A 24,481-nucleotide genomic window follows, 5' to 3' on the forward strand; every position below is an offset into this window, starting at 1 on the left:
AGTAGGATTTTTAAATACACACATCGCACCGGTGAAGGTATCACGGCTGGAGGTGATTCGTGGAGCTTTTCAGACCGGCTCGCCGTCAAACTGCTGACTCTAAACGCGAAACATGGTCCATTTTAACAAATGGACGTTAGTGAGGAGCGCGTCTCTGACCGACAGGACCGCCGCACGGGATTTAAAGCACCGATAGTGGCTTGCGATGACGGCGGACCGTTTTAGTGTATGAAATACAAGGCTGTGGACGGATCATGGCTTGTTTTAAACGCGTATCGTTTAATTGATTAGCGACCGTGATTGGAGAGCGAAGGGCTCGAGCTGCCCCGCCGTCCGTTTGCTGGAAACGTTGACTCAACAGCACACCGAATCAAGATGACAGTGGAAAATACAACTATCAAAAGTCGGATTAAAAATCTGCTCCGCTCGCCTTCCATCAAATTGAGGCGAAGTAAAGCTGGGAACAACAAAGAGAATCTCAGCAATAAGGTACAGTGCGCTGCTGCACGACACCGAGCATGTATGCAAAATGTGATCTGCAGTTGTCAGCAAATGTATCCTAACAGGAAAGCTGTGATTTTCTGCAGTTTAACGCAAGTATGCGTAAACTCTGAAGGCGTACCGTGTCTCTCGGTACAGTGCAACAGCGTGCACGGTAAAAATTCTCTGACCTATATTTGCCACATGTCACGAATAATTTCAAGCTCTGCTAAACGCCGTGCTGGGAAAATATAACATGCAATAATACGAATTGCTCTGAATTCATCCAAACGCTGGTAAGAAAATATATAATGTGCACTGGGATATACAGGAACCCTAAGCACATGTCTCTGTTTATCTCAGTATATTATATCATATTGGGTGACTTTAGGGTTAATCGGTAAATGTATGTATAATACAATTTTTGATAAACCAAGCAATGGTCAAGTGCATGAAAATATAATGCATAAACACGCGCCGTCATATCCAAGGTTATGGTATTTTCATAGATTCTTAACCTCTAATAAACTTGAACCGTGATGTTTTGCAAGCACACACATCCTAACAGTGCAGTGCATTTCTTACTCTTTGAACATATGCAACTGCTCTTGTTATTGTAACTGTAACTATTATTGTGTCAGGGTAGTCATCCCTGACTCTTGCATTCCATTCAGATTGCCTGTTTACTGCTGCAGACCCTTGGGTGACTGTACTTCCCCTCCATACACAGGAGCCCTGTGACTTTATGATTGTTGAGAATATTTTGCAACCGACACGAACGCTTTGAATAGCCCGGAGACCTCAGCTGCATATGATTTGTTGCTCATAAATTGTTGTTCACCCCAGCGCATGCATTTTCAGTAACCAAATCCATGTCTGTATGGAATGTTTTACTAGTCTTTAATACGGAGTTTATAGTGCTGCTGGCTGAGGTATTATTGCTCAACTCATGCCCCAGCTCACGTATTAAACTTTTTCCTTTATTACAGTTTATCACTGAAAGAGCCGTTCATGCAAAAATGTGCACGTTTCTCTGATATTGTGGATAGAGAGCACTATATTTTGACCGTATAAGCAATTTAGTTTGTGGTTAAAAATGCCAAAATGATGGATATTTTTTTTTATTGCAAACACGCAGCTTTTTACTTTTAATCGTTACTTTTTTCCAAATCCGTTCCAAAGAAAAAAAACGAACTCTGCTCTTGGGTGGCCTAAGAGTGCGGGAAAAGCAGCAGATGTTTAATTGTAAAATGTTCCCCGCTATTACTTCTCTCAATGATCAGATTTATGCTTTTCGATTGTATGGTGGTATATTTTGTTCAGTGGACTTAGAATGAAGGAGGGACCCGAGGCGTATTGTGGGGCCAGAATGTTATAAGCCATTTTAAATATTTACGGTTTCTGAATGCTAGCATATGCTATAATATTAAAAAGACTAATTTAATAGAAAATTAATCAGGGCAGACACCTTCCGCGATTTAAAATTGTATGCATTAATCATGCAATTCAAAAAAATGTCAGTGGCGATCGCTGCTCTAGAGACAATATCTTGTACATGCTACCATTTAAGGGCTATGCAAAAGACTCCGTCAAGGTGCCTTTGTTTCGTACAAAAGAGCGGATCTGTCTCTCTGTGCCCGAAGCGTTTGAGGAATCTCTAGTGTATGGATCCAGACAAAGGGATGTGAGATTTGTGTAAGACTGTATGTCTCTTAGGCTCTATTTTCCAAGGTTTACACGCTGTATGAAAATCAAAGCCATTCCTCCAGGTGCTGTGCAGTTCATTGACTCCTGGCTCAAGGACTTTGCTGTTCTCCCAGGATCTGACATGCAACGATCGCGAGAAAGTTTCTGGAAAAGTGCACGTTGGTTCAGAAATTCCCATTAGACATGCTGAACGAGAAATGGCTTGAAAACAGCATGCATTTAAAAACTAGCTCTCTTTTTTTTCCCGTTGTTCCAGCACTCAGAGACACTAATAGACTGGATATATGGAGGTCTGTCAGAACATCTTTGGAAAGATGATAAATCAAAGCAACAACCGCAATTACAGTGTTTTTATATCGGCATGTTCAGCACAAATTGTAGTCTACATTCAGCTTACGGTAGGATAATGAATGTACATATGTAGCGTTTGAAGTCCAAATGCTGACTTCAGCTTATGGATTTCTTAAACTGCATTTTTTTGAGGGTTAAAACCAACATGGAAAGACAACTTGGGTCCTTATAAACCCATACGTTGAGGAAAGGATCTAAGATGGCAGGTTTAGAGGAGACCACTTCCATAAACCAGGTGTTTGTTCCTTTCATTTCTCTGTTGACCTCTGCTTAAAGTGGTCGTGATTGATGTGAGAGAGTGTCCTCAGCTCAGATATGGCCATGCTTGCTTTGAAGAAGTGGTCTGGCCGAGGTTTTAATGCATAGAATAAAGGCGTCAGATGTTGAAGACCGGCAGATGTTGCTTTCATGTGGCATGCTGTAAACACACAACGCCCGGTGCAAGTGCATTCCTCATTGTTTTGCTCGGATGATTGTATGACATTATTATGTGTTCATTTTTATAAATATTATGCAATCTTTAATTCCAATAGTAAAAACCTTGTGTATTTTGTTTTACCAAATAATTGCATTTTAAGGATGTTATAAATTAGTCAGTTGAACTGTACTTATGATGCCCGGCCTGTTTACTGTTTGCAGATTTGTGCATTTTATATTTAAGCTTGTTTTATGCTTTAACATGTTGCCTTTTTAAGTTTGAGCAGTTCATTGCTGCCTAACAAAGCCTCGTGGAAAATTTCTAGCTCATAATTTCCATTTAAGATGACACCACCACTTTACAGTCATTCTGTACTCTGGACACTTAAAGTATTTAAACGAAGTATTGCGTAATAAACAGTTTTTATAAGAGGTCTTTATCCAAGTGAATTTGTTACACATCAGCACCTGTGCTGCTGTAAACTGAATTGCTCATCTCATACGGACTAAAAAGAAGTCTATTTTACAATCACATAATTTGCATGCAGTTGTTGACTTTGTAATTGCTAATATAATAATAGAACACTTATGTATTTTAAGTTGCTGTAATTTTTGCTCACAACAAAATGAGTGTAGTTGCCTTCTTCTAATTGTCAATTTTGGTTCTCATTTCATATATATATATATATATATATATATATATATATATATATATATATATATATATATATATATATATATATATATATATATATATATATATTTTTTTTTTTTTTTTTTTTTAGCCAGTTTAGCTATAAATTAGTTTGTTTGTGTATGTGTACATTATTCAAACCAAAATAAAACGTGTTCTGTGTATATTTAATATGCATATGTATAAATACAAACAAACGTATATATTTAAAAAAGGTTATGTTTATATATTAAAAATATTTATATGTAATAAAATGTGAAAGTATATGCATGTAAATCTTTTCACAATATATACTGTATATACTGTGTATTTATATATGCATAATATTGACATTACACACGTATATTATGTAAGTACACTTGTTTTGAATGCGACAGCACAAAAAAAAGAGTGTGTGTGTGTGTGTGTGTGTGGGTAAAAAATTTACATTTTGTTCATATTTGAGAATATGTATTCAGACAACATTCACTTTGTGACATTTAAAGACTGTAATTTTGCTAATCTTATAGCACCCATAAAAAACTATATTTTTCTTTGTCATTGTACAGGTGACGTTGGAGAAAGTCCTGGGAATCACTTCCGCTGGGAATCGTGCTTTGGCGTGTGACCCACATTCAGGGCTTGTTGCCTACCCAGCCGGGTGAGTAACTCCGCTTCACACGATAAGACATGTTTTCAGCTATTTTTCATGACGCATGCATAAATAACCAGTTGAATGTAGTCAGTGGAAGGATGATCTACGACGGTGAGTCAGGTCTCATTTCAGAGGTAGTCACACAAGGTGGATCATTATTTTTATTTTTTTTAAGTTTGGTGACTCGCATAAATATCCTTGTTCAGCATAAGCAATGCAGGAATTTCCTACTGTAAAAAAAAAACACATAGAGGAAAAGAGGAGCGATAAGAGTCTGATAACAGATGAGTGATCTCAGAAGGAAATTAGGTGTGGTACAAACAGGAAGTGCAGAATCTGAAAGAGTTTTTGTCTCTGCTGCAGTTAGAGAGTTAGTATAGCGTTCTTCATAGGCGGTTCGGCTCAGTTTCTCTCTTAATTGAGATCTTTTTGCCGTCCAAATGGATAGAATTAGGGCAGTGGCCAAGAATAAAAATTGATTTGTCCATTTTATCTTTGGAAAAGTGCACCTGGTCTTGTGGTTTACAGTAGTGCACGCCTGATTTCTTTCTCTTGCCATCTTTTTTACACAATAGCAATAACAGTTTTCCTTAAATTACTTTGGAGCGCCATAGTAATGCCTTTGTGTATCAATAATGATTATCATACAGTTGTGTGGTATAAAAACTGCCATTATACCATCACTGTACACATCCGCAGTACTTTTTAAGATCTAATGTCAGACACTTTTATTATTTTTTTCAATTTCTTTCTTCTTCAGACATTAGAAAAACTCAGTTTTCATACAGATTACAGTATTACAAAGCTGTATTAAGTGGGACTGTAGCAGTGCTATCTGTGTATAATAATAAAAGGGGAAAAGCCTTCCTCTACTCATCACATGGTACTTCTAATCTGATTAACTAGTTAAGCTTGAGTTCTCTGAACTAAATTTCTAACTCTCTGTTGCCATAACAAGTCATCTTAATGAGGAGGAGAGGATTGGAAATTAAATCTCAGTGTACTGCATACACAAGCACTCAAAAGTTAAGATTTTAATGCTTTCATTTAGCAAGGATGCAGTAAATTATTTAGAAGTGACCGTAAAAGCATGAATAATGTCACTAAATATTTCAGTTTTAAAAAACGCTGTTCTTTGAGTTTTTTTTTATTTTTTATTCAAAATCATCATCAAAGAATCCTGGAAAAATGTCGCAATTTACACAAAAATATTGAAATGTACAAAATACAATGTTTCCTAAGCAGCAAATCGGCATATTAGAGTGATTTCTGAAGAATCAGGTGACACTGAAGACTGGATAATAATGCTGAAAATTAATTGCATTTTAAAATGTATTACAATAAAAAACGCTATTTCTAAATTGTAAAAATATTTCACAATATTACTGCATTGTTGGTCAAATAAATGCAGTCTTTGTGAGCAGATTTCAAAAACATTAAAACATTTTGCAGATCCCAAACTTTTAAATAGTAGTCTATAACTATAATTCCAACATTTATGAATTGGTAATGATTGATTCGCTAGCTGGAAGACCACAATCTTTAATTTTTTTGTTTTTATATTACAGACTGTTCTTTACTACTTGAATTTAATTTATGGAGTTTTAATGGGTTCAAAAGAAGGAATATATATTAAGTAAGGTTATATTTTGTCTCTCTCATTTATTCCAGAGATGACTAAAACAGGGGCAAGTAAAATTGTATCACTAGTATCCAAATGCATGCTTAAAAAACATAAAATGTCCTCGCTATAACCTTAAGACAGTATTACATATTTAACAAACTCTATATCTATCTATTTACTGCAGTGTAGGAAAGTTCTTTTTTTATTTTTAAAGCTCACACAGCTCCCATAACAAACTCCACCCAACGCTAAGTCAGCAGTTTGATTGAGCCAAGCGAGCATTTGCTGCAGATGTCTTGGCTTGCTATAGGTAGGAAAATTAGCGCAGGCTTACGCAGCTGTCACAGATCCGCTGACAGACCCCACATGTTCTTTACGAGGGCCGTGAAATGCATTTTTCAATCCTTCGCCGATGCTGTAAACGATCGTGAGGTTATCTGAGGTTGACTTTTATGGTGCTGTAGTTCATGTACGCGTAATAAATGCACATCCTGTGAATGAAAAGGAACCAAGTCTGCGTTGCTGCAGTTACAGCCCTCCACAAAGCAGATGTCCCCCCAGCAGTGTGTTGCTTAAGCGATTACGACTATGATCTTGATATCAATGGAAGACTGCATTCATAGCATCTGAGGTTAAATCAATTCTTTTCATTAATATTATTTGAATGCAATAAAAACTGTTATTTCAGGTCTAAAAGAGCTGTTAACTCCATCTGGACTGTATTGTATTAATTAAAGTGAGGCTTTCTCCGGGGAGTTGTCCTGTTTCCATGAATTGTACCTATATGAGTACGTTTGCTCTAGACTGGTTTAAGGACACCTTGGTTCCATCTGCATTATCTCCGCTTTTGTAGCGAGTATTCACCAGATGGGCTGATTTTATATTTCATCAGATGAGGCAAACTTGCTGGCCAATATGATATAAGATTTGTGTCACACATGCAAAACCGCTACAGCTACACACATTTGGTGACAAATAAGCCACCATACCACAATAAATTAGTTTTTTATTGCTTTTTAGTTTTTATGATTATTATATTATTTTAAAATTGTTTCACATTGTTTCTTGTTGTTCTGCGTTCCTGTCATGAAAATTAATTTTCAACACAGAATATGTATATTAGACAATAAGGAATAAAGTTTTTGTTTGTAATATATGTATGTGTTATTTGTATATTTATTATGTGTGTATATATAAATACATAACAGGTACAGTATATATTTTCAAAGTATTTGTGCGTACATTTGTTCTTATATTTTATTATTTTTATATATATATATATATATATATATATATATATATGCATGCATGCACAGTACACACAAATATATTTGATAAATAAGTCTTATTTTGCATGCAATTAATTTAACTTAATCTTTTGACAGAACTAATATATTTCAGTTGGTCAATATAAATAATTTAGCTATGCCATCGCATGCATAAATTACTTTTTAAAATAGATTAAAATATAATAATTTTTTAGTATACTGCATCTTTACTGTTTACTGCATTTTTGATCAAGTAAATGCACACTTGGTGAGCAGAGCATTTTTTTTTTTTTTTTTTTAATGATCTTAATTAGTACTTTAATAACATTGTCAAATCTTAATTAACTTTATATATTATATATTGTTCTCAGTGAGAGCAGAAAAGTGTATTCAGAAAGTGAAGTGTATCTTTTATTATTTTTTTATTTTACTAAACATGGCACTGAGGGAACCATTTTGTGTGCCTTTTCAAACACCCTGTACTGATTCTCGCAACATTTTACAATGTTTTTACTCTTTGTCTTGAAGAGAAATACTTTTAAACTCCATATTAGGCACTGTTGTATAGAATACTGTCTCTGCTATCCTGAAGAGTGAATGGTTTATGCGTGGTTTTGGACAGTCTTCCACAAAGCCTGGAAAAACTGGATAAACCAGATGCAGACAATGAAAGCTAAGTGACACACGTCCTTTTGATTTCTTACCATTTTTCTTGCAGATCCAGAGGAAGCCGTGTTTCCACCTGTTGTGTTTTAGCATGCATTGAAATCTCCGTGCATTTGCTGGCTCGAGCAAAAAAAAAAAAAGACTTGCATGAGTTACAATCACATTTATTAATGAAACTGGCGTAGTGAAGTAAACGGATCAATTTATTGCAAATCTGCAAAGTCGTTTATAATAATAAAGCGCCCTTGGCTTATTCACCCATTTGTGCACGCAGGAACTGTATTCGAGCATTTGAATGATGAATGAGTTCTGGTGTAAAGCAGCGGTCACTGTCGAATAGATATGAGCTTAATGAATAAACGGCCCTCTGTGTTAATCAAAGATGCATGAAAATGTGTGTCAGAGTCCCTCGCGCCCTTGTGTGCTGCGGTAAAGTGGGTCAGTAGAGCTGAACGGGCCAATGTGACGACGAGAAACGAGAGAGAAGAGGATGACGGATGTGAGCGAGGAAGGAAAGGGTGACATGGGGAGAGCGAAAAAAGAATGGAAGGTTGTAGGAACAGAGGTTGATTTAGCGTGTGTGTGTGTGTGTGTGTGTGTGTGTGTGTGTGTGTGTGTGTGTGTGTGTGTGTGTGTGTGTGTGTGTGTGTGTGTGTGTGTGTGTGTGTGTGTGTGTGTGTGTGTGTGTGTGTGTGTGTGTGTGTGTGTGTGTGTGTGTGTGTGTGTGGTCGTTCTCTCTGCTGCATTGCAGTGTTCAGTGCTCGCGAGGCTCTCCGGCTCCACACACTCCCTAATGACATCTCACACTCACACACACGCTCTGAGAGGAGAGCCGCAATCTAAAGACACCCGCGGGAATACAAAACAAGCAGGAAACAGTCATGCCGGAGAACATGTTAGGATAGATTAAAAGTATCATTTTTGTTTTGATTGCTGTCATGTACTTGGAAAACGGCTTTGCGGGCATTAGTTGAAAATGATCGTTGTCTTGGCTACTTGTGAACGTGTTTAGCTGAATTCAAATGAACGTTGTATTATATAAGATCATATATTTATACACACAGGCATCGCATGCAAAAACGCGCACATACGCAGAGTCCATGAATTCCCTCTAACCATCAATTTAACTCGCTTGAAGGTCACTGCGGAAGGAGAATGCTTTTTGCAGGGTTGGTGAAATGCCTTTACTAACATACACGGTTAGTGATGTACTGCATACTAATGGTCACTAATGATAATGGTCACTTTGTTTTTTACTGTGTTTTTTCACAAGTTGAGAATTATGTAAAGTAATATTTGAGGTGTATGGTATGTGTATGTGTGTGTGTGTGTGTGTGTGTGTGTGACTTTTCCATACCATTACTTCAGTGTCACATGACCCTTTTAAAAATCATTCTAAAATTTATTTTTCTTATTATTAACAATGGTGAAAACTGTGATACACTACCACGCAGAAGTTTGGGATAAGTGGTAAAAAATATATATTAATAAATAAATAATAAATATATATATATATATATATATATATATATATATATATATATATATATATATATATATATATATATATATATATATATATATATATATAATTTTTTATTTATTTTTGGTCTTTAGCAAGGTTTATCAAACGTGACACTTAAGATATGTACAAAATTATTATGCATAATAAATAACAAACAAATAAATAGTACTGTTAAAACATAAATTATTTTCACATTTTTTGTTCATTAAACTATTTTTTTTAAATTGATAAGGACAAAACTATCATTAATAATCAAGCACCAATAAGAATCAGTAACTCAACACCAATGATAGTAATATTTCAATTATACTAATTATACTATCTTTGATCAATTAAATGCAGCTTTGACGATCATAAGACACTTCTTTCAAATGACGTTTTAATTTTTAAAAACTACAGTGTTTTTGACTGTGCACTATGCGCAGGACAGATAAGCGGGAAGGTTGTCTCAGAAGAGCATAGTAGCAGGTCATCCCTACGGTGCATAATCCTCTGCCATCTGAACGCGTGCTGACGGCCGGGCCCAGACGCGCAGGATTAGGACATCCTGGTCACCATCTGCCTGGAGCAGAGCAGCGAACAGGCCTGGATCAATGGGGAGGTCCTGCTAATAGCCAGACTTACGGGAGGGCTCGGTCTTGGAAAGCAATACTCCTGGAAGTCTTTGATTGTGATGGGGAGCGATGTAGCTGTGTGTGTGTGTGTGTGTGTGTGTGTGTGTGTGTGTGTGTGTGTGTGTGTGTGCCCCTCGCCACCTGTCTGTGTTTTATCCCACTCACCAGATGGAGCAAGGCTACAACTGTCCTTATTTACTGGCCACAACATTTGATCTGCCTCGTCTTGAACCCTTGTACACACACACACACACGGAGACGGTCTACACCCAGAACAGTTGTGAAACCTGAGAGACCATAACACAAGCTGTTTGAGATCTGGTTATCTTTAGCTTCTGCCAAACAACAGCTTCGAGCTCGTTTTAAGGCCTTTCTGAAACGAGTGGACAGTCTCTCGCTGTTTCGTGTTACACTTGATGCTGTTTGTAGCAATGCTGACACAAATATTTAGTCGGTTCAGAACCTGTTGCATCCGTCTAATCAGTGGTAGCAGTCTACTTTTAACTGGGATGCTAGTTAGCAATGCTTACTAATTGGTGTTGCTCTTACGTAGGATTAGGAGTAGTTTTAAGTATAAAACTTAATGTACTGTAACTCGTTTCATACTATTTTAGTCTGGTAGACAACAAAATGGATGGATCATATAATTTGCAATGAAGAGAAGGGCGCCTAGTCGTATCTATGGTCAAAGTTAAGAATATTTTTAATTATTAAAAACATTTTAACGGAATAGTTCACCCAAAAATGAAAATCTGTATCCAAGATGTGAAACGTCGCATGTTTGCAAGAATCAATTTTAATCTTAATTATGCCTTTTTATTAGTCTTAATTATTGCTTTTGGCTAAAAATATTGAGAAACATTTGTAAAAACTAGATTTTTTATTTTTTTTTTATGCCAAACTGACGGCAAGCTTTGAGTATAGTTTGCGTTTTACATTTAAAAAGCTGCTATTATAAATGTTACGCCACTGTATCTGTTTAGAACAGTAGCCTATGGTTATGGCTTATGATGTGGAGAACTGTATTACAGAGGTTGTCATGGCCTAAAACCGTCGGAGCATGTAGTCGATTTGTGTACTGCTACACTCTACTTGGCTTATTCGATTCCCTGCTAGGTGAGATAATGAGCTGGATCAGCTTTTTGCGGGCTGCAAGAAGCACACGACGGCACATGTGGGGCCTGCTGAGCTTCAGAGCAAAAGCCAATACTTTCACACGCAAAAACAACGGGCATTACTCGATAACAGAATCTTACGGCTCGGATCAACTTCCTCACCGCAGAGCTCTTCTCGTGTTTGAAATGGTACAGTGACGTTCGTATGATGTCAGGCAAACCCGCATTGAATTCTGTTGAAAACTGGAAATCTTCAGCTCTGGGCTGAAACCGTATAGCGAAGAATCGACTGTAAACAGCTCCGTGGGAAAGCGTTCGCGTTGCGAGTAACCCGAATCTTCTCGTTGGCTCCGAGCGGTCAACCTTTAGTCGTACTCGAGTAGATCTGTGAGCGTTTGAGCTTTCTTGCCCTCATTTCACCCGGAGAGGAACGGTGCTGTTATCTCTGTTCGGCCCTACACAGTGATCTTCCCGTAGCTGAGAAAACAAGCTCTGGAGGAGAGTCTGTGTTGAAATGCCAGAGGGAACACGTATCTTTTATTACAACAGAAAATATTGAGTAACAAAACGTGCTTCAGCTGAAGTTTTTGTTGATTCTGGTGGTGTGGGAAGGTAATCTAGGCGCACATTGAATTAAATGATCGACATTGTTTTCAGGTTAAGGTACAAATTTAAATTGCTCATCGGTATTGTTTACAATAGTTTTGGTAATTGAATTACAGCTTATATCTTTTCTTATATCTTCAGGAAGACTAGCAAAAGTGACTAAAACTGAAGAAAATAAAGCTAAATATAATTTAGCAAACAGAAACTAATAAAAATGACAAAACCACAACGTTACTAAAACTTTTTAAGCAAAAGTAAAATTAATTCTGAAAATCTAAAAATAAAAGCTAAATCAAAATATTACTAAATGCTATATTATTAATATTATATAAATTAGTACTAAAACAGCAGCGTTTAACAAAAGGCCGTTTATATAACCGCTCAAACAATGATGTTTATCATCTCATAACATAAGCACTGCATTATTTTTAGAGTTTTCCTTCTGATTTCTGTGAAACGGACTGCGCTGTGGGTGTTTTTATGGTTTATTTTTGAAAGCCGAATCGCATCTCAAGACTTTATTAGGCACAGTTCAGTGACTTGGCGTGTTAGCTGATTAAATTCGATGTTCTCCTGTTAGGGTTCATTTGCTGGCTCGACTTGTTTTACAAGACAAGTGTTGTGGAAAAACAACATCCAGCTCATCCTGTTGAAGAGAGTATGCAAAGAAGTGGAGCTGTCGGCTTATTTATGTCACATTTTAAGCTATGACCGCTAAATATGAAACTGACCCTAATATAACACAATAATTGATTATCAATACACAACCAGTAACTTGTGAAAAGTTCTCAATTTCCATCAGCCCAAAGATTACATGAAGAAAATCAAACAAAGCAGAATACTGTTCAAAGATATGCTGATTGCACATTAACATGAGATACATTTTTACAGTGTAATAAGCTAAATGAATGTTAATTCATAAATATAGTCTATATACTTTTGCTTATTGGGTAACACTTTACATTGAGGTTTTGTTTGTTAACATTAGTTAACGTGAACTAACAATGAATAATAATGTGGTCGAAGTAATGTTAACTTCAACCAGTCTTTTTAGTATAACTGAAACGCTATAATAGGTTTTTATTTAATTAAATAACTATTTTTTAATTTTTTTGATTTTGATTTTATTTTTAATATGCATGCCTATAGTTAATATCAATGAAAATTTAATTTGAACGTCTAACTTAAAATTAGAAATGTTTAAATACATTTTTAGATTCATGATTTAATTAGTTTTTAATCTATTTTAAGTTTTAATTCAATTTAGTTTTCATTTTAGTTTCAGTTCTATAACCTGTCCGATTATTATCTATATGCCTAATTTCCACATTTACTAATATAATTTTAAATCAAAGTAATCTATTGGCTTTTGACAAAACGACGTTAAAATAGATCATTAAAAAATTTTTTAAATGCTGTACGTTAACTTTTAATGCCTTAAGTATTAGCTAAAGTTAGCAAAATCCCCATTTACTGCCTTTAAACAAAATATTTAATTCAATCTATTATCTATCTATCTAATGATCTATTCAATGTTGAAGCCAATTTCAACTACGATAGCTCTTTCTCTGATGTGCTCTTTGGGGTAACCTGGTACTTTATAAATGCAATTTTGTTTCCCACCAGACTGATGGAACCTGTGCAGAAATTTGATAGAAAAAGCTCTGATGTGCTCTTTGGGGTAACCTGGTACTTTATAAATGCAATTTTGTTTCCCACCAGACTGATGGAACCTGTGCAGAAATTTGATAGAAAAAGCCACTCAGATAGTTTTGGGGGAAGTTGTCTATTTTGAGGTCACTGAAAGGTCTGAGTGTTGTTCTGCGAGCGAATGGTGGGCGGTCACATGTGCAAAAAGGTCAGGCATATTTGCTGACTGTGCACTGATTCATATCAGCTTATCTTTGTAATGGGATGAGCCGTAGACGCTCGTACAACAGGCTTGCATAGTCATTGATCTGAGGCCTGTCAATCCCATCAGCAGCTCGGCTTATATATAGTTCAGGAGATCCGTTAATGGTATTACTCGCCAACAATGAAGGTCCGCTCCTCCCATGGCTTCTCTGTCTTTGGCATCAGTGGTTTATGGAGACATGAGTAATGTGCTATTGAAGCATGAGGTCATCTTTTCTGTCCCTCTTCTCTCAGACACGCTCGTAAAGCACAGAAGTGGACGACAGGGAGGCTTTGACTTGACAGATTCCATACAGGGCTCTTCCTGTGGTCGGGGGAGACCGAGCATTTGTGTGGCTTTGTCTCGCTCACCTCTGCTTCTGACACCAGAAGAAATGCGAGCTGCAATCGTAGCCAATGTGAGGAGATAAAGAGAGTGTGTGTGTGTCTGTCTGTGTGTGTTGCAGTAGTCCAGTGTGTGTGTGTCTGTGTCTGTGTGTGTGTGTGTGTGTGTGCTGGATGGTGAAGTCATGCTGTGTAGCTGGAGTGGCAGGGAATAGCCAGAGGAAGAGACCTTTACTCTGAAGATGCAGTTGTTTGATTATCTGTACATGGCCTGGTAGACTTTGCACATTAATTGTTTCAGTCTTATATTCCCCCACTCAGACAAGAAAGGGCTTCCAGAGTGGCATTTAAAACTGTCAGCACTTTTTTTCCAGTTTTGTTTTTCGAAAGAAACAGTGATGAAATGGAAAAACACAATGCATTTTCGAATTTCGGTTAGTAAGAATTTTTGGAAAGCCACTTCAAATCAAGGCAGAATATGAAAGTGTGATATCCTGTTTAGTCCGTTCGGCGCGGTTGGTTGAGGGTTGTGCGTTGGGGGCTGAGAACTTGCTGATGAAATGGAAAATCCAGGTGATATTGAGGTGGTGGGAGGATGAATCTGATCAAGAGCTGTTCTGATGTCATCTTGTTTTGGAGTCGGCAGTGCGGATTTCGCAGAGAAGGAAGAAAGCAAAGTCTGCATTCAAAGATCAGCAGACCAGTGAAAACATGGACCCAGGGGCTGAACTCCGTAGGAGTTGCTGATTCTGTAGCTGTATTCACATCCAAAGAAGAGAAATCTGACACAGCAGAGGAGAGATGGGAGGAGAAAGGGAACTTGCAAAGTTTAACAGAGATAGGAAAATAGTTCTGTGCATATAAACAAATATATTATTTATATATAAATAAGGTCATATAGAAGGGAATGATATATAATGTATTGAAGATAAATAAATAATCCATCCAGCTCCTCTAGGAAGGTTCTATATGTCAGGGGCGGTAGATTAACTATTAGTATAAATTATAATGTATCTAAAAGTATTATTTTCAGATTTGATTTCATGCTGTTTGTATAAAGTGATTGTTGGCTAGCTGTATTAATGTATTATATTGATGATGATTATTATTTGTTGTTCCACAGACCAACAGAGAAAGATAGGGGTATTATTATTATTCATTGCTCTAGGGCTATTGGAGACTCTTTAGAAAGAGGATGTATCTATATTTTAAAGTCATATTATGTCTTTACTCTCGTTTATATGGACTGAAAATATAAATACAAAGTTAATTATATTATTTGCCCAGGCAGTTAATCAATTATATGCTAATCAATAAATTAAATAAATCTATATGTTTCTAAAATATTATTTCAGATTTGATTTCATGCTATTTTATTTCTAAACCATATAAAATTATATATTTATTAAATATATATATATATATATATATATATGGAGAAAATATATATATATATATATATATATATATATATAAATCTATATGTTTCTGCTACACGTTTATTGTATTTTATTTCTAAACCATATTTTTTTTTATATATATATATATATATATATATATATATATATATATATATATTAATTTTTTTTTTTTTTTTTTTTTTTTTATTATGTATTTTCCTATTTTTGCTATTTATGCCATGCTATTTAGTTTATCCATTTATTAATCTATTTACTTGAATATATTTAAGTATATATTTAAGTTAAGGTATCAGATGGTCTTGCTCTACTGAGATAAAGGGATTTGACTCATCTCCTTTGGGTGACTGGAAATGCATGGCAGGGTGTTTTTGTTTTTCTCAAAACCGGTTTAAGCACTAACTGTCTCTGTATCAGCATTTTACTTTTAGTAGGTATTTGAAAATGAGAAAATGAGCATTTTTAGCTATTTTTTACTGGTCGTTATTTTTCTGAGTGAACCACGGACCAGATAAGGGAACCAAATATGAAGGATTCTTCAGAGGTCTTTGACGTATTTCCTCTGTGTTCTGTTCGTCTGACCGCCTTCCTTTTCTGTCTGCAATACAGCAGGTCATTTCCCCCAGCTGACATTGTCTCAGGCAGTCTTTATTGACCCAACTCTACAGTACTTCCATAAAAAAAAGACAGTAAAGGGCTTGTGTTTGTTTTTCATTCTTTGAAAAGGAATCGAGATTGTTCCTGTATATGAGAGATAAAAGACACAGTAGACAAAACTTGCTTCTGTCACGCACCGCACCATACACACCTAGAAAAGAAAACTGCGGCAGTACTCTAGTACAGGGACTTTTCAGATGGCAATACCACTTTGTTATATTATGGCACTGAGTGTATATTTACAGTACATTTAAAGAATAGTACTATCATGGTAACTGCTCTTGACTAATACCGTAACAGACACAGGATATGATACATTGTTAATCAGGAAAGTCACGATTAATCGTGTTTAAATGAGTCTCATTTGCATTTATTTATTAACACCCCATTATTTCGATAGGGCTTGTAGCTTAGTGTGGTCAAAGATCTGGACAACTCAAAGGTTTCAGAAGGACTGTCACCATAGTAAAATGCTCATTATGTTGTTTTGAATTGGAAAGTGTCTCCTAAATAGGATTTTAATGACCCTTTTCTTTTGTCGTTTTATAGGTGTGTGGTGGTGCTACTGAACCCTAAGAAAAACAAACAGCATCATATCCTCAATAGCTCCAGGTAAGACTTTCATGCTTTTTAAACAAAGTGCAACATGAGTAAATGTCACCTTCTATGGCTCATTAGCTGCGAAAGTATACTACACTTAAAAAAAAAAAAAGGTGCTTTACTGGCCTCGGTGGTTCCATGGAGAACCTTCAACATCTGTGGAACCTTTCCATTTCACAAAAGGTACATTATAGTAGAAAGGTTATTTAAATAAAAAATTAAACCATTCTTCAGTCTAAAAATGGTCTTTCCTGTTTACTGAAAGGTTCTTTGTGGGGCCCAAAAAGTTTCTTGGTAACTGGGGAAAAAAAATAAAACCTTATGGAAGCTTTATTTTTAAAAGTGTAGTGCAAAAAGCTTATTCAGATTATTGAAACGTTGTTTACACAAGAACGTTAGTGGTTTAATTAAAAAATGAACTGTTCACTGAATGGTTCTTCTATGTGAAAATACACTGAGAATATTTTTACCAAACTGGCATCCCAAAACTCAACTCATACTGTAGAGTTACACATTATAATTATTGTAGGCATTGGGTGACCAGACGTAGATGAAATGTCTGGACTGGCAGGATGCATACACTTCAGCATTGTCTAAATACTTCCTTCCACTCTCTCACAGGAAAACCATAACTACAGTCTCCTTCTCTCCTGATGGCAAATATGTGGTCACGGGCGAGGTGAGTACTCCATTACCTAGTATATCTGTGCTTTGTGCGTACGTCACATGATCTAGTAGGAAGTCAGTGTCTCATACTAAGATGAGGCGGGCTGTATGAAAATAAAGTTCTCTATCTTGCGAGCCTCAGGCCTGAATTCTAAAAATCCCTCTCGGCGGAGACTAACTATCAGTGTAATTTGTCTCGTGTCACAGTGGAGTCAAGTACAGACAAATGTGATGACTATTGCTTTCCTTCCGCAATTCTCCAGCACTAACGTTTGGATAAGAAGGGATTTATTGCTTTGACCGCAGTATAGAAATCGCGCAGAAGCATGCAAGTTATGTCCAACTTGAAATAAACCCGGTATTGCAACCTTTAAAACGCATGATTGAAACACAAAATAGCAGTATTGAAATATTTAAAAGTATTAATAATTGCTTATTTGGTGAATGAAATATAATTGGCAACACATTTAACTTCTGTAATCTATATTATCTGAAATATTAGCAGGGAGTAATGTAGAATGGAAGCTGTTTTTTTTTTTTCTAAAAGGATTTGATTGGATCATTTGGTCAACTCGGATTAATAATACCAGTTTTAATTGTGCCTATTATCAAAATATCATGGATCGCAAGTGCAATTGTCCAGGCTTTTAAACACTTATTTAATCAAATCATGAAAATGTCTGTATTCCTTATACACGTATGTGGTTCTGCTCAGCATTTCTATGGCTAAAATTCTAATATTTGAATGAGGAATGTGGATGCTTGCGTGTTATCCCCTATGATTTTTTTTTCTTAAAGGGACAGTTCACCCAAAAATGAACACTGTTATAATTTACTCACTTTCATGTTGTTCCACACCTAAATGGCTTGTTTTCTTCTCTGCAGTGTAAAGGAAGATATTTTGAGGAATGTTGATAGCAAAACAGTTTTGTCGACCATTGTCTCCTATGTATGAACAAAAAACATTGAGACATTGTTCAAAATATCTTTTATTCTCCACAGAAGAAAACAACTCATGCAATGACATGAAGATGGTTATTTATTTTTTGTGGACTATCCCTTTAAGAATAATGTGCATTGATGAAGTGTCCATACTTCTGGTCAGCCGGTATGACAGTAATTCATGGAAACAGTAGTGTGGACAGTGACCAGAGCAGTTTGAGCTTGCTTTGCAAGACTGCTTCTGTAATCCACTAAATCATATGGACTGGTGATTTGTGTGTGTGTGTGTGTGGGTGTGCGGTTGTGCATTTTTGTATATGTGTATGCAGTTGTATATTTTGTCTGTGGCGCATTTGGACAAAACGGTAATCCTTTCTGTTTGAGAGGAGTTTTTTTTTTACTCCAGCATGTGAAAGTGATGTGAGTTTGTGCTTACCGGCTGCCATGGCAACAGGCGGCGCCGTGCCAACCTGCACACAGACTGTGTCTGCTTTCATAAAAAGGTGAAAGCGAGAGTGCCAAGAAAGGGCAAGGCAAAGAGCATGTAGGGAGGAAGATAAAGAAAATGTGCCTGAAGGAGGAGACAGAAACAGCGTAGAATCGGCATATGTCTGCTCACTGTGGGTTGACCTCTGACCCACACATTCTCTCTGTGAAGCCCCTGCAGCGCTGAATGCTGATCACAGTCCTGTATTAAAGCAGGATGTTGTGTAAGATTAATCAGAATGAATCTTCCTTGATTCCCTTTTGTTTGTGTGCGTGCTCTGTCTTGATGGGATCAAACTGACCTGATGTTGCACAAAATGAAAGCATGCTGACAGCCCTCAAATGATCTTTGTCTTTGTCTAGAGCGGTCATATGCCAGCGGTTCGTGTCTGGGATGTGGCAGAGAGGACGCAGGTGGCGGAGTTACAGGAACATAAATACGGCGTGGCGTGTGTGGCTTTCTCCCCCAATAGTAAATACATCGTCAGTGTGGGATACCAGCACGACATGATCGTCAACGTCTGGGCCTGGAAGGTGACTAGCAATATTCCCACAGTCATGAAAGATGGCTTTCATTTAGTTTGTTTTATTTATGTTGTTAGGATAACTAGATTTGCTTTTCCTGCACGTAATAGCAGTGTTTGCAATCCATCAGTTTTAACACGAGGCAACAGCATAATAAGTTCAGTGCAAACAGTATACGTTATATTTTATACTGTGTATGCTTGTAGCTGAAAAAAATCAAAAGAAGGGGAACTTGAAAGAATAGTTAAGCCATAAATGAAATCTGTTCTAACCCTCGGGCCGTCCAAGATGTAGATGAGTTTGTTTTGTGGAAGTGTAGCATTAGCCTACATCACCTGTTCACCAATGGATCCTCTGCCGCGAATGGGTGCCGTCAGAATGACAATAATCCACACAGCTCCATCAATAAAAGTATACACAGACAAAAATACTGTTTTCATCAGAATCAGTTCTGAACAAATATGATGGTGGATTTTGATATAAGAGAACAACAGGGAACAGACTTTTTCACGTCTTGTGCTTTATTATGCATTTTGGCCAGAAATGAATTTAAAGTGAAAACGCCTTAATGATGGAATTGTCTCTTACGGACAAACAGCTTTCTGCTTCGCAGTATGTTCATTTGACTGGAGTGATATGGATTACTTGTGGATTATTGTGATGTTTTTATCAGATGCTAATCTGACGGCACCCATTCGCCGCAGAGGATCCGTGGTAGCAAGTGATGCAATGCTAAATCTACATTCACATCCACATTTATCCACATCTTGAATGGTTTGAGGGAGAATACAGCAAATATTCATTTTTGGGTGATCTATTCCATTAATGTAGTTACATTTTATATATTCTGTGTTTACCACGGTTGTTCCCTTAGGATTGTTGAACTTAAATGAATTTAATAAGTTAAAAAATAGGTTGTCATTGATTGAATATTTGTCTTTTTGTCCTTTCAGAAAAATGTTGTGGTTGCAGCCAACAAGGTGTCCAGTAAAGTGACAGCTGTGTCTTTCTCAAATGACAGCTCGTACTTTGTTACAGCCGGGAATAGACACGTGAAATTCTGGTATCTTGACCACACCAAGTCGTCCAAGGTACACATCGCTATTATCTCTACCAAATACAGCTCTCTTTGATCTGTCTGGCTGTCATGTCATGTCACATGAACTCCCAGTCCATGCACACAGTGCTAAATATTGTCCAGGTCTTAGGTGAAAGCCTCATAAATGTCATCTCTCACAGGTGAACGCTACAGTGCCGTTACTGGGCCGCTCTGGTCTTCTCGGAGAGCTGCGGAATAACTTCTTCAGCGATGTGGCGTGCGGAAAGGGCCGCAAGGCGAACAGCACCTTCTGCATCACTTCGTCTGGGCTGCTCTGTGAATTCAACGACAAAAGAATGCTGGACAAGTGGGTGGAGCTCAGGGTGAGTGAAGAGGATGCTGATTGGTTGATTGTGTAGTCTGTCACAAATATGCATGAATGAGTGGGTGCCGTAGAGCTCAATAGTTAAAATGAATTGACTCAAAATTAGTTAAAATGAATTGACTAAGATGTTTTTAGCTCTTATTTTATATCATAATATATATATATATATATATATATATATATATATATATATGTCAAATAATTAATTATAATGTGTGTATGTTGTATATATATATATATGTGTATATATATAATGTATAGCACACACATACAGTGTATATATATACATATATATATATATATATATATATATATATATATATATATATATATATATATATATATATATATATATATATATATATATATATATATATATATATATATATATATATATATATATATATGTATATATGTATATATGTATATATATATATATATATATATATATGTGTATATATATGTATATATATATATATATATATATATATATATGTATATATATATATATATATATATATATATATATATATATATATATATATATATATATATATATATATATGTATATATATATATATATATATATATGTATATATGTATGTATATATATGTGTATATATATATATGTATATATATATGTGTATATATATATATATATATATGTATATATATGTGTATATATATATATATATATATATATATATATATATATATATATATATATATATATATATATATATATATGTATATATATATATATATATATATATATATATATATATATATATATATGTGTGTATATATATATATATATATATATATATATATTACACATTCTTAAATGTGTTTGTATTTTTAATTGCATATTAAAAAGCACTATACAAAATATATAAAAACTAATTATATATAAACATTGCAAAATAGTTACTGTTTTCATGAATACTGTTTTTTGTAGTGTACCCTAAGTAACATTAGCTGCACTGAAGAAAAAAATGTTTTTTCTTGTAAAATTTTAGCAGTTTATCTTTCTAACTATGATTAATATAGGATGTTTTATCCATTAGGGCATGAAAAAAATAATAATTGTATTTACTTGTATTTACATTTTCTAAAATCTCTGGAAAATGAATTGAAAAAAAAGATCACTGTTGAGCTATATTTCTTTTAGATAACGTGTTTGTGAGGAAAAATGTGCATGAAATTAACTAAAAGTTAAAAGTTAACTTTGACACATTTTTATCCCCTTGGTTTGTAGTTTTTTGGGCTCCCTTGTCTGTGTTTTGTGCTTTATCCATGTTAAGCTATTTTTTCCTTTTGTGATATCAAAGCCCCTGTGAATGGAGGGTGTTTCTAAGCTCTCGTCTGTGTTAAGCTGGAGTGGAGTGTGTTAATCACTAACGATGCTGCTGCTGCTGCTGCTGCGGTCTAATATTAGTCTGTTCTGCTTCTTCTCTCACACTGTCCAGAAAAATGACAGTTTCGCAGTAAGTTTCACATCAGGGCTGCAGATTCAGCTGTCTCGTCTCATTGTGAAACTGCCGTCAGTCATGCTCACCTGTACATTGGATGTTTGACCTCATTTCCGTCACTTGCCAGTGATCATTCTAATCTCAGAAAAAGCATTTCACATTAAATATAATGAGGCCCACACATAATCACCAGCCACAAAATGTTTAAATACCCATCAATTGCTGTATTCACTGCATACTTCACAGCATACACTGTCACTGTGTGTGTGTTTTAAAATATATATACATTAAGAATTATTACTCTTGTTACTGTTATTATTATATTTATTTTTAACATTTTTGTATTTTAACGTTGCATTTGTTTTATACAGTTTTATTGTTTGAATTATTATTATTATTATTATTATTAAATTGCACACACCACCCCTTCTTTGTGTTTAAAAACAGTTGAATACATAATTATTTAAAATAACAATTATTTTATTTTTAATTATTTATATTATTATTGTATTATATTATATATTTATATTATTATTTTTAATTATTTAATTGTATTTTTAAATGTTTTTAAAAATGTTTTAATTTTCACTGTTAACTATTAGTATAGAGTTTTGGTTTGAATAATTTTTTTTTTTTTGTTTTAGTATAACTAACCCAAGATATTAATATACCAACGTGATATTTCATAATTTAATGCATTATTTATATTTACTTTGCCTGAGACGGAGAAAACACCAGATGAAGTAGTGTTATCATGATATCTCACAAAAGAGGAGAAATTTGTTTGGTAAGACCTTCAGAAACCCGTGAGAACTAGGTAGCCGTGTTGTGAACTTGAACACATGATTTAGAGCCGATATGAGATCTCGGTTTGACTCCTCACAAACTGTTAAAGTGGGTCATGGTTAGAGCAGGTGGGTGCTGCACAATTCTGCTTTTGTGGGACCCTTGAGCCCACTGCACTGAGCAAACAAGAAAGAGTCAGAAGAGTGCCAGAAAGAAAGGGATACAGAGAGGATGCTAAAGGACACAAAAGCCACTCTGTCTAACAGTTTATCCACTAAAAGAACCCAAGGATCATTGTACAACTTAATAATCTACAAATGAACTTTGGTCTCTTGAGTAAAGCTTATTTAGCAAATAGTCTTTTGTGTCCTTATCTCAGTAAATTAAATCGGATATTTCAGTAAAGGAGGCTCTTATAAGTTTAATATTAGGTTTTTCTCATCAGGAACATCTATGAAAAACACACAAATGAGCTCTTATCTTCTCACTTTTAACCTGCTCAGGCACTGATCTTTTTTTTTTTTTCACACTGCATTTTTATTGCTTTGTTTCATGTTATTGTAATGTTTGATATCTCATCAGCCCTTATTTGCGATTTGTGCATTTCCCATGCAATTATCAGTGGTATTTAATAAGACAATCTCGATGTAATGTTGCAAAGGAGCTTTCATTTTATCTAATTTTTCGATCCACCCAACAGAATGACTTGGCCCACGTGGCAATATGCTTTTTGGGTAGCTTAAAGCCCTGCAGATGTTTAATGTGAATTTAAACTGAATTTTAATATAAATATCAATATAAAATGATTTTTACATTTTGTCCACAGTCACTGCAAGAAATGCTAAATAAATAAATATAATTGCAGTTTTAATATTATCATTTAATTATAACAATAATGATATAATTTGTGTGGGAAATTTAGACGTAATTTAGATGTTGCTCCAAACTTTAGTTAGGATTAGTCATTCAACTCAATTCCTGCATTTTTCCCTCTCTCAGACCAGTATGGCCACGTCTCTCTCCGTCAGCGAGGATCTGATCTTCTGTGGTTGTGCTGATGGGACAGTGAGAGCGTTCAGCCCCACTGACCTGCACTTTATCTGCACACTGCCTCATCCTCACAGCCTCGGCACAGACATTGCCACTATTACTGAGGCCAGGTAAGACCAGCCATGCTAGCTAGTCTTGGTACAAAAACCACTTGGTTGAGTTTTATCCATATTATTGCACTGTATTTAAAGGAACACATCACTATTTTTAAAAAAGAGTTTTACTGTTTTTGAATCCATTCAGCTGATCTCCCATTCTGGCGCTAGCACTTTTAGCTTAGCTTAGCATAGATCATTGAATCTGATTAGACTGTTAGCACCAAAGGGTTTCAATATTTCTCCTAGCTGGGGACTACTTTCAGGTGCTGCGTGATATTATTGCTGCTTCAGTTATGGTACAGCAGTAAAGTTCCTTGATTATTACGCTGGAATGAGAGTATAGTTCCTAGTTATATTGGTCCAGAAGACCACATGTTTCGTCAGGTCTTAATAAATGATTTAACATCAAAAGAGTCAA

General features: G+C 35.5%; 1 protein-coding gene across 3 annotated transcripts in view; it reads left to right on the forward strand.

Moving 5' to 3' along the window:
• The first annotated feature begins 11 nt into the window (after positions 1-11).
• mapkbp1 (mitogen-activated protein kinase binding protein 1) overlaps positions 12-24,481 on the forward strand; it is a 42,767-nt gene continuing 18,297 nt past the window's right edge. For 2 of the 3 annotated variants that reach the window (XM_043262975.1, XM_043262976.1), the window contains exons 1-9: positions 12-489; positions 4,198-4,289; positions 16,564-16,626; positions 17,236-17,293; positions 19,072-19,242; positions 20,187-20,324; positions 20,473-20,655; positions 22,127-22,144; positions 23,915-24,075. In XM_043262975.1, the coding sequence (XP_043118910.1) occupies positions 376-489; positions 4,198-4,289; positions 16,564-16,626; positions 17,236-17,293; positions 19,072-19,242; positions 20,187-20,324; positions 20,473-20,655; positions 22,127-22,144; positions 23,915-24,075 (998 nt within the window). In that variant the 5' untranslated portion in view covers positions 12-375. The remainder of the gene's footprint in view (positions 490-4,197; positions 4,290-16,563; positions 16,627-17,235; positions 17,294-19,071; positions 19,243-20,186; positions 20,325-20,472; positions 20,656-22,126; positions 22,145-23,914; positions 24,076-24,481) is intronic. The other variant, XM_043262977.1, reaches the window with a different exon arrangement.

This window comes from Puntigrus tetrazona, chromosome 17, assembly GCF_018831695.1.
Source record: "Puntigrus tetrazona isolate hp1 chromosome 17, ASM1883169v1, whole genome shotgun sequence".
Classification (NCBI taxonomy): Eukaryota; Metazoa; Chordata; class Actinopteri; order Cypriniformes; family Cyprinidae; genus Puntigrus; species Puntigrus tetrazona.